This window comes from Ammospiza nelsoni, chromosome 23 (genome assembly GCF_027579445.1).
Source record: "Ammospiza nelsoni isolate bAmmNel1 chromosome 23, bAmmNel1.pri, whole genome shotgun sequence".
NCBI classification, from domain to species: domain Eukaryota; kingdom Metazoa; phylum Chordata; class Aves; order Passeriformes; family Passerellidae; genus Ammospiza; species Ammospiza nelsoni.
The window spans coordinates 2122327-2133353 of record NC_080655.1 but is presented as its reverse complement, the minus strand read 5'-3'; the positions used below and the strand labels follow the sequence as shown (position 1 = coordinate 2133353).

Here is an 11027-nt window from a genome sequence, read left to right as displayed (position 1 = left end):
TGTTTTTACAGCAGGCAAATTTTAATTAAAGTGAAGAACTGGGTCGCTTGTGCTGTCCAGAAGATGCTCTGAGGACGTGCTCCTTCCCCACCTGTGTTAATTTGGGAGAGCTGGCCCAGCCTGGAGGTGTTGGGAAGGCTCCTTGAAGGATTCAGGGACAGGGTGGGCTCTGGAGGAGGGTGTGGGGGTCTCTCCTCCCTGCTCACATCCCCTGGTGGTGATGCAGGATTTGGATGTGGCTTTTTGGGTGCTGGGCGAGCCCTGTGCTGCTCCCAGCGCCGGGATGTCACCGCGGAGGGGACAGGAGGGGACAGCGCTGGTGGGAGGCAGAGCAGGTGCGAGCTGGCCCTGCTGGGAGCGGCAGGAGCCACCTGGGCTGCGGGAAAACAGCAAGGAGGGGCAGGAAAATGGCAGAAAAATCCAGCGAGAGCCGCCTGGAGCTCACCTGGGGCTCTCCCTGCTGCGGGACCGGGACGGGGACGGGGACGGGGACGGGGAAAGGAACAGGGACGGGGAAAGGAACAGGGACGGGGAAAGGAACAGGGACAGGGAAAGGAACAGGGATGGGGAAAGGAACAGGGATGGGGAAAGGAACAGGGATGGGGAAAGGAACAGGGATGGGGAAAGGAACAGGGATGGGGACAGGGACGGGGAAAGGAACAGGGACAGGACAAGGATGGGGACAGGGACAGGTACAGGGACAGGGACTAGGACGGGGAAAGGGAAAGGGACAAGGAGGGGAACAGGGACGGGGAAAGGAACAGGGACAGGGATGCGGACAGGTACAGGTACAGGGACCGGGACACGAAAAGAAAGAGGTACAGGGACCGGGACGGGGAAAGTGAAAGGAACAGGGGCAGGGACAGGGACAGGAACAGGGACAGACAGGGACGGGGAAAGGGAAGGAACAGGGACGAGGACAGGGATGGGGACCTGCGGCTCCAGCAGTGTCACCTGAGGAGGGGCTGCACCCCGGGGGCGGCACAGGAGGGGTCGGGGCCGGGGAAGGAGCGGCGGCAGTGCCCGCTCGCTGTCGGTGCCTGGGGGGCTCCCCGCGACCCCCGGGGCCGTCCCAAACGGGGCAGAGACCCCCGGGCTGGGCTGGGGGCTCCGTGCTGGCTCTGAGCGGCCCGAGCGGGGTTCGTGCCGGGGCTCTCGGAGGTGGCGGAGCCGAACCGGGGCACCGAACCGGGGCTGCCCGCGGGCACCGGGGCTCTCGGAGGTCACAGAACCGAACCGGGGCACCGAACCGGGGCTGCCCGCGGGCACCGGGGCTCTCGGAGGTCACAGAACCGAACCGGGGCACCGAACCGGGGCTGCCCGCGGGCACCGGGGCTCGCTGCCGCCGCCCCCCCCGGCGGGAGGCGGGTGCGGGGGTGGGGCCTCCGGTGCCCCCCCCGTCCCGGGCGGCCCCGGGTCCCCTCCCCGCTCGCTGCTGCCGGTGGGACTTCCTGATCCCGCCGCATTGGCCGCAGGTAGCGCAGCTGTGCGGGACGGGGCACGGACAGACGGACAGAGCCCATGCGGACACTTAGCTGAGCTTCATCCCCCGCCCCCCCCCCGCTCCTCCTCCTCGTCTTCCTCCTCCCTCCCTGCCCGGCTCCCTTCCTGCCCGGCACATGTAAAACTTGTGCGTGCGGCTCCGCTCCCGTCCCGCGGCAGGAGCCGGGCTGGGCTCGTTCCCCCGGCGGAGCAGAGACCCCTCCTCACCCCCGGAGCGGGGACGCCCCCCGGCTCCGCTGGCCCATGCTGGATTTCGGCCCGGGAAGGTGACTGCGGGAGGAAGCGGCGGTAACCATGAATGAGATGTCGAGTTTCCTGCACATCGGGGACATCGTCTCCCTGTACGCCGAGGGCTCCGTCAATGGATTCATCAGCACCTTGGGGTGAGCCAGGGACTCCCGGGGCCGCCCCGAGGGGATTCCGGCAGGGACGGGACGGGAGCGGCGGGAGAAGGAGCCGGGAAGCTGCGGGCAGGGACGGGGACAGGAGCCGGGCAGGGGGACAGGCTGTCCCCGGGCTGGCAGGGGCACGATGTGACCCTGCAGGGACCCTGAGCCCCCTTTCCCTGGCCAGAAGCTGCTTCACCCCATTCAGGGCTGCGGGATCAGATGGGTTTGAGCAGCGCGGGGTCGGTGGGCTGAGGATGGGGACAAGTGAGGGTGACAGCTGGGCCAGCCGGGGACCCTCTGGGGTCATTCTGTGCTCCCAGCCCTGCCCGGTGTGGCCGGAGGCTGCCGGTGTCCCAGGCACGTTTTTCCTCCCTCAGTGTCGCACACAGCCGGTGGTCAGCGGGATTCGCTGCAGGGGCACCAAGCGGGGCTGGGGGACGGGGCAGTGCCAGCCCCGGGCTGGGGGACAGGGCAGTGCCAGCCCCTGGCTGAGGCAGCTCCCGGGACGTGGCAGGACGGGCCGGGGATCTCTGCCCAACCTGGGGACCTGTCCCGTGTCACTCCTGGGCACAGCCAGGCCAGCGATGCCCCCCTGCTCCCCCCGGACACGGTGGGTGACAGGAGGGCCACCCTGGGGCACGGCTGGGTTCTTCCTTAGGCTCGTTCAGGAGCCCAAAGGTGCCCGCAGCCCCGGGCAGGGGGGATGTGGGGCCGTGCCAGCTCCTGCCCCACGCTGCTGCGTGTAGGAGAGGCTGAGCTCAGGCAGGAATGCTGACTTGGATGGGATTCCTGGGGCAGGAGCTGCCCGGCTCTATAATCTGCAGTGAATGCACTTGCTCCCACATGCCTGAGCTGCACATACCTGCGCCCACACGCCTTCCCTCAGCCACCACCGGGCACGTGTGGCACTGGGCTGCTGCCCACCGGGGCTCCCTGCACCTGGCTGCCCAGAAATGGGGGCAGAAGCGCCCAGACCCGCCGTGTGTGCAGGCACAGTGCCGGGCAGCAGGTCCTGCAGGCGCAGCCTGTCTGTGCCAGCCCTTCCTGCATCCCCAGGGGGGTTTTGGAGAGCTCTCCTTGGAGAGCAGGGGATGCTGAGCACTCCTCCAGCCCCTTGGAAATGGGTCTGCAGGAGGCTCTGCAGGGACCAGCGCTGGTCGTTGTCCCCAAACACGTCCCAGTCGCTCAATTAGAATTATTGGCTCATTTTTGAGAGCTCTGATCCCTTTGCAGCTCTGGCCCTCGCATCCCCCTTTCTGCCAGGTGTTTCTCCAGACTTCCCCAGAAGCAGCTGAGCAGCAGGGCTTGCTTGGGGAGCCTCTTCTCTGTGTCCCAGCACACCTCTGCTGGGCAGCCCCACTTTCCCAGGCTCGGTTCTTTCCCTCCTCCCTCCCGAAATTGTTTTCCCTGGTGCCCTGCGACATGGGAGACCCAACCGCACCTTAAATCACTCCCGCGATAAGGGACCAGGTGACTCACCCGGCGTGCTCCTCCTGCCACCGGGACCTTCCTGAGCTCATTTGCAAGGCAAACAGCTCTGCCAGCCCACGCGGCCGCCCTGCCCCTGCGGAAGCCTTCCTGCCATCCTTCCTTGTGGAGGGGCTGCCTCTGGGCTCCGGCTCTGCAGCGGGATCCTCTCTTTATGGGGTGACCCCAGGAGTGTCCCCAGGTGTTGATCGCCAATGTCACATTCAGGGTGGCTGCTGTCACATCCCTGTGGGGTCTCCGGGGTGTGAGGTGGAGGTCAGGGGAGCCCTGCAGCCCCGCCTGAGGCTCCTCTGCTCCCCAAATCTCTCTGTCAGACACAAACCCTCCCTTTTTCCTCTTTCCCTCTTTCCCTGTCCTCCCAAGGCTCTGCAACAATCTGGGAATGTCCCTGACCACTTCCCTGCTGTCACCCAAGGAAAAGGTGTTTGTCCCTTTCACCCTCTCCTTGCTTGTGAGCAGGAAAAACATCCCAGGCCAGCTCAGGCTGGGCTTGGGGAACGCCAAGATACCCAAACCAGCCCAAACGCTCGGGTCAGCCCAAAGCAGAGCCCTGGGAAGGCAGAACCAGGCTCAGAGCTGCTCACAGTGACCCTTGTGGGGCTGGGGCCACGGGATGGGCAGATTGGAGTGGCCAGAAGAGCTTTTGGGGGTGAGGGATTTGCTCAGGAGGATTTTGTGCTGCCCCATCCCTGCCAGGGGCTCCTGGAACCCTTCAGGGGCTCAGAACGGGCGCTGGCAGAGGGGAAGGGTGGGTGACAAACCCAGCTGGGTGCCAGGCAGCTGTTTCAGGTGAAATCACACCTGTACCTGTGCTTGCAGGTGGATTTCAGGGTGGAGATGCACTTGGTTAAAGGGTAACTCCAGCTCTGCCGGGTCAGGATGATCCCGTCCCTGCCGGAGGGAGGAGGAGGAGGAGGAAGCCGAGCCCTCCTGGCACCGGGACAGCACCAAAAAGCTGCATTTTTGTGGCTGCCCCGCTCACTTTGCTCTCTCCTCCCTCCCCGAGGGGCTGACCCGGCTCTACAGCCAACAAGGAGCTCTCATGACCCTCCTCTTCCTCCTCTTCCTCACCTCAGGGTTTGCTGGGCTTTCTATTGGGGCTCTCCTGGCTCTGTTGGGGTTTCTCAGAGAAGAATTCCCCGTACCCTGATGTGCCCCTTGGCATCCTCTGTGCCACATCTGCGGATGGTTTCTGCCCAGCCCAGGGGGCTCCAGCTGTGCACTGACCCCGGGGAGGGGTCAGGAGGGTCCCGTTGCCCCGGATTTTGGATGAGCTCCTTCTCCCCTGCCCTCGGGGAAGGTTCTGTCTCGCGCGGGGCCAAATGCACCATCCCAGGGCCAGGGAATCGCTTTGTGCTCGGGGTTTGGAAGCACCAGGGAACCCCTCTGGGGCTAAGAAAGAGCCGGCCAGATGCTCACCCGTGCCTTGAGGGGCTCATCAGGGCTGCATCCCTCCCTTTCTGCTCCCGGAGGGGAATTTGGAATGGCAAAATGACCTTCCATGGGCGCATCCCGCCTCCTGCCTCGCTCGGGATCCTCCTCCCGCTGCTCAGACACCGCTTTCCCATTAAAAGGTGCCCTTTGGGGAGCTTCCCTGGCCCATCCCACCGCGGGAATGCCGGTTGTTGTCCCGGCCCCAGCAGCCTCCCAGGTGACTCATGTCCACTCTGTCAGAATCCTTTTTTTTTTTTTTTTTTTTTTTCATTATTTTCAGCAGATTTTTAGCTGAGGAATGTTCGCCCAGAGTATCAGTTTAATAAAAAGAACACTTCTTGTTCCTGCCGAGCGTGTAATCCTGGGATTAAAGATGCTGGAAGTGCCTTGAGATCGTTAACTAATTAAGATTTCCAGGCTGGCAGGTCACTCACTGTCTGTAATCCTGCCCGGTGGAGTGGAGGGAGAGGAGAGGCTCCTGTGCTCTTTTCTTCAGTGCTGAAAACAAACCCGGCAGCTCAGGCCTTTCCTCAGGGACCCCCAGCAATAAGAGTGGAGGATTTGCGGGTTTAAATGCCCAGATGAATCTTTCCAATGGAGCCTTTCTGCCTGAGGGCCAGGGTTTCACTCCCTGATCCCCCACTCATGGATTGGTGTCCTCAGTCCTTGCTGGTTTTTGCTCCCAGGCTCATCCCAAGGGTTTGTTCTGCCCTGGATCCCCTCAAAAGAACAGAACAGAAACCAAAACTGCCCCTGAGTGACACCAGGGCTGGGCTGGGGCTTTGCATGTCCCCTGTGCTGCTGCAGCTGCTCTGGTTTTTCCTCTTTCCCTCTTTCCCTGCCCTCCCAAGGTGCTGCAACAATCTGGGAATGTCCCTGGTTACTTCCCTGCTGTCCTGACCCAAGGAAAAGGTGTTCGGAGAGCCCCAAACCCCCTGTTTGCAATGCCCTGTCTGCCCACAGCTCATGGGTTTGGGGTTTTTCCAACCTCCCAGGTCTTTGCTCATGGTTTTGAAGCTTCTGCTGCCACCAGGCAAATTGCTTTTCTCCCTTTCTGTGAAACGTGAGGCACAGAAAGCAGCACAGGGGTGTCAGAGCCCGGTGCCAGCCCACGCCTCCTCACAAGGCCACGGCAGCCCCGGGGTCCCCGGGGTCCCCATCCATCAGCACCGAGGCCAAATTCCTCCGTGCCGAGCCAAAGGAATTCTCCCCTCCTCCAGAGAGCGGCTGGGCTGAGGGAAGGAGGCTGGAGCTGTGGCTGGGATGGGTCTGCTCCTGTTTTATCCCTTTGCAGAGCCATCTCCAGCATTTTCGGGTTGTTTGGGGGACACCGAGAATCCCTTGGGGACAGCAGGGACAGTGCAGGCTCCCCTTGCTGCTCCAGGCTGTCGCTGCCCTCCTGTCCCACCATGGTGGTGCTCTGCTGGCCACTCTCACATCCTCCCGAGGATGGGGACATGCTTCTCTCTCTCTCTGCTGGGCAGGAGCAGAGTTCCTCCTGTTTCTGTGGCTTCCCAGGGCTGGGGAAAGCGGCTGAGCGGGTACAGCCTGTCCTGCTGGAGCTCCCAGTTCCCTCCCAGCACAGGGAGCCCCTCGGGGGATGCTCCCCCCTCTGATCCCCCTGCCTGCCAGGCTCTGCTTTGCTGTTCTCCCTAACTCTGAAAAGCAACGTCCCAAAATCAGCCCCCAGCACCCAAAGCCAAGTCTGTCCTACCCACCCCAAAATCAACACCCAAGGCCAAGCCTGTGCCACCCACCCCAAAATCAGCCCCCAGCCCCCAAGGCTGAGCCTGTGCCACCCACCCCAAAATCAGCCCCCAGCACCCAAAGCCAAGCCTGTGCCACCCACCCCAAAATCAGCCCCCAGCACCCAAAGCCATGCGTGTCCTATGCACCCCACAATCAGCCCCCAGCACCCAAAGGCCAATCCTATCCCACCCACCCCACAATCAGCCCCCAGCACCCAAAGCCAAGCCTGAGGGATTTTGCTCAATGCTGGGAAAGCAGAGGTGGGCAGGGAGGAGACACAGAGCCTTGATCTGATGGGCAGAGCCTGCAGCTCTGATCAGATAATAATTAATAACTGGGTTTGGGGGGCCCTGCCACCCCCATGCACAGCACCTGCACCCTCTGTGTCCCTGTGGGAAGATAATAATTAATAACTGGTTTTGGGGGGCCCCTGCCACCCCTGTGGGAAGAGTTCCCAGCCAGGGAAGGAGTGCTGGTGAATGGAGCTGAACTCCTCCTGGTTTTGCTGGATTAAAAGTGCAATAACAGAGCTGTGTGTGCAGCAGGGAGAGCTGGGCAGGGCAGGGTCCCCTCTGGCACTGATCACCCTGCAAAGGAGCTGCAGTGATTGCCACAAACCTCCCCTGGTCCCTCAGTGCTGTGCCAGCCTAAGACGGGGCATGGAAAACACCCAGGGAAGCAGTGGGAACTGAGGGAAGGGGGATTCTGCTCCTGAGGAATATTTATGGGTGGGAAACAGGAGATGAAGCTTTGGATTTGTCACTCTGGGCCATGACAACAACTGTGCACCCTCAGCCCTGCTGTTGCTGACCCTACTCCTGCTGTTTGTCCCCCTCAGGCTGGTGGACGATCGGTGCGTGGTGGAGCCGGCAGCTGGAGACCTGGACAACCCCCCCAAGAAATTCAGAGGTGAGGCTGGGACAGCTCCAGCTCTGGGAGCAGCTCTGGGGCCTGTCCTGGCATTGAGCAACCACCTGGGATGGGATGGGATGGGGTGGGATGGGATGGGATGGGATGGGATGGGATGGGATGGGATGGGATGGGGTGGGATGGGATGGGATGGGATCCATGGGATGGGGTGGGATGGGATGGGGGCACAGCTCTGCCCTGTGCTGCACCCACCTGGGAGGTGCTGACTGCCCCAAGTGCTCAGGGTGCTCCACACTCAGGCAAGGGCCCTATCCTGGCAGGATTTGAGTGCCTGGATCACACAGCCAGGGAGGAGAGAGATGGGAAAAGTCCCCAAACCTGTGACTGGGGTGTTGGTTTAGGGCAGCTGCTCCTCTCATCCCCCTGTTGTCATTTTATGTCTTCTTTTCAATAAGACTTTTTAAATATCAGTTCCCCACTCTGCCTTGTGCCTCCACCTTTTTCTCAGAGCGGCTTTAACAGCACCCAACCCCTGACCACCCTCCTTTCCCCCAACACATCCCAAGACATCAATTCTTCCACTCTCTCAGGATCCCACCAAGCATCTGCCTCTCCACAGGAGTCATTACCATTAATTCATTCATTAATCTAATTAACAACCCATCCAGCACCTCCAGCATCCCCCAGCACCTCCATCCCCATATCCCACCCTGGGGCTGGATGCTCAGCAGCCACCCCATCCCCTTCCCTGGCCGTGCCTGTGGTTCCCTATCTCTTTTCCAGGCGCAGGTTTTTGGGCTCAGCCCTGCTTTTTTGCGCTCCCTATCAGGATATCCAGCTGTTTGTTTTAATGGCCGGAAAGGTAGAGCTCTCCCTGCTCGATAGCCATCGCCTGCAGCGAGGTGGAAACAAGGGCTGGGGCTGCTCCCGGCCCCGAGGCTGCGGGAGATTTTCGTCCTCACATCCTGTGGCCGGACCCTGCCCTATCCTGCAGCTCACACGGGTCGTGCCGGAGCTTCCCGCTGGGAAAACAGCCGAGCTCAGCTCCCAAAAGGTTCTTTGGAAATGCCAGAACCCACCTGGGAGCTGTTCCTGCCCGGCTCCACACCTCTCAGCTATTTGCTTTTTTTTGCTTTTTTTTGTTTCTTGCGGTTTCTCCTCCCTCCCTCCACAGAGGTTCTTCCCAGCCCATCTCAGGCGCGGCAGGAAAAGCTTCCACCCTGCCAGGCCAGGGGACAGCGGGACCTTCAGCTGTGCCACTGCTCTCCCTGGTTCCCCAAGGGAGTCACCTGGAGGTTTTGCCCCCCAGGTCTCTCTGAGTTGAAGTTGTGCCCCCAAAGTCACTCTGGGTTGAAGGTTTGCCCTCCAGGTCTCTCTGGGTGGAAGTTTTGCCCCAAAGCCACTCTGGGTTGACATTTTGCCCTACAGCCTTCTCTGATGGGAGGTTTCGCCCTCCAGACCTTTCTGGATGGCAGGTTTTGCCCCCAAAGCCTCTCTGGGTTCAAGTTTTGCCCTCAGGTCTCTCTGATTAGGAAGTTTTGCCCCCAAAACCACTCTGGGTTGAAGTTTTGCCCCCAAAGCCAGTGTGGATTGAAATTTTGCCTCCAGAGCTTCTGTGGATGGAAGTTTTGGCCTCAACGCCACTCTGGGTGGAGGTTTTGCCCCCCAGCCTTCTCTGATTAGGAGGTTTTGTCCTCTAGACCTCTTTGGATGGAAATTTTGTACCCCAAAGTCACTCTGGGTTGAAGTTTTGCCCCCCAGCCCTCTCTGGGTTGAAGTTGTGCCCCCAAAGCCTCTCTGGGTTGAAGTTTTGCCCCCAAAACCGCTCTGGGTGGAGATTTTGCCCCCCAGGTCTCTCTGGATGGAAGTTTTGCCCCCAAAGCCACTCTGGATGGGAGGTTTTGTCTCCTAGCCCTCTCTGGATGAAAGTTTTGCCCCCAGAGCCACTCAGAATGGGAAGTTTTGCCCCCCAGCCCTCTCTGGATGGAAGTTTTGCCCCCAAAACCACTTTGGATGGAGATTTTGCCCCCCAGGTCTCTCTGGATGGAAGTTTTGCCCCCAAAGCCACTCTGGGTAGAAGTTTTGCCCCCAAAGCCACTCTGGATGGAAGTTTTGCCCCCAAAACCACTCTGGATGGAGATTTTGCCCCTCAGGTCTCTCTGGATGGAAGTTTTGCCCCCAAAACCACTCTGGATGGAGATTTTGCCCCCAAAGCCACTCTGGGTTGAAGTTTTGCCCCCAAAGCCACTCTGGCTCCAGCCGCACGTCCCCCTCCGAGCTGCCCACTCTGGGCACTGCTGCTGCAGGATCTCCCTTCTCCTCCCCTCCTTCCCACCCCAATCCATTCTCAGAACTCTGGCCGTGCTTTACCCAGGTACCAAAACCTCCTGCTCCCAACACGAGCTGTGCTGGAGCTTTTCCACACACACAACCCCCGCCGTGCCTCAGTTTCCCTCCTTACAAAGCCACGCTCAGAGCCAGGATTTGGATTTGCAGCCATTTCAGAGTCGCTGTGCTGGGGTTTTTTTACTTCCCCTTAGCTTCTCCTTCCCACCAGCACCTTCCAGTGCAGCTCCCATTAATGACCCATTAATGACCCATTAATGACCCATTAATTAGCCATTAACGGAGCCCCGTGCAGGTGCTCGGGGGGGCTCAGGGTCGCTGCCCCAGCCCTGGGGGCTGCTCTGGCTGCGTTGCAAACGGGGCTGGCAAAGGAGATGTGAAACCTGGCCCTGCCCCAGCCGGTGAGAGCGGCACTCCCAGGTAAATAAACACTCACCCGGGCCCGCCGCCAGCCAGAGAAGGGACTTTGGTTTTTTTGTCTTTTGTTTTTTTATTTTTTAAAATTTTCCTTTTTTTGTGTCTGAAATTTTTTAAAATAATTTATATGTGTTTTATAATATATGTTTTATATAATTTATATAATTTACATGTTTCTATAATATATAGATTTATAATTTATATGTTTTTTATTTTTTTAATTTTCTTTTTTGTTTCTGAAACTTTTTTAATTTATTTTTTAATAATTTATATGTTCTTATAATATATTTTATATAATTTATATGTTTTAATAGAAAAATTATAATTTATATGTTTTTTATTTTCTTTTTTGTGTCTGAAAAAAATTTATTTTATTTTTAATTTTTAAAAATAATTTATATGGTTTTTATAATATATAAATTTATAATTTATATGTTTTTATTGTATATGAATTTATAATTTATGTGTTTTTATTTTTTTAAATTTTCTTTTCTGTGTCTGAACTTTCTGGGCTGCTATTTCAGGCGTAATTAGGGCGATTCAGGCTGCAGAGCCCTTCCTGCCCTCCCAGCTCGGGAAGGGGGCTGGGAGATGTGAGGTTGTCTGCAGACATCTGCTGTCCTGCTCCAGTTCCTGGCCCTGGATGTCTGCACTTCCCGCCCACCATCCTGGGGGAAAACAGGGGAATTGGGGCAATCTGCACTGCAGGGAGCCTTTGCAGGAGTTTTTGGGATGCCTTTTGTGCATCCTTCAGGAGCCTGAAATAGAGCTGCTGACGCCGAGGTTTTGGGAGTGGGTGCTTGCAGCATCCAGTGCTGGTGATCCAGGTCA

The 11027-nt window shown here is 58.7% G+C and overlaps 1 protein-coding gene across 1 annotated transcript in view; it reads left to right on the top strand.

The window, feature by feature from the left end:
• The first annotated feature begins 1577 nt into the window (after nucleotides 1-1577).
• ITPR3 (inositol 1,4,5-trisphosphate receptor type 3) overlaps nucleotides 1578-11027 on the top strand; it is a 40726-nt gene continuing 31276 nt past the window's right edge. The window contains exons 1-2 of the mRNA XM_059487854.1: nucleotides 1578-1886; nucleotides 7402-7472. Of these exons, the coding sequence (XP_059343837.1) occupies nucleotides 1798-1886; nucleotides 7402-7472 (160 nt within the window). The 5' untranslated portion in view covers nucleotides 1578-1797. The remainder of the gene's footprint in view (nucleotides 1887-7401; nucleotides 7473-11027) is intronic.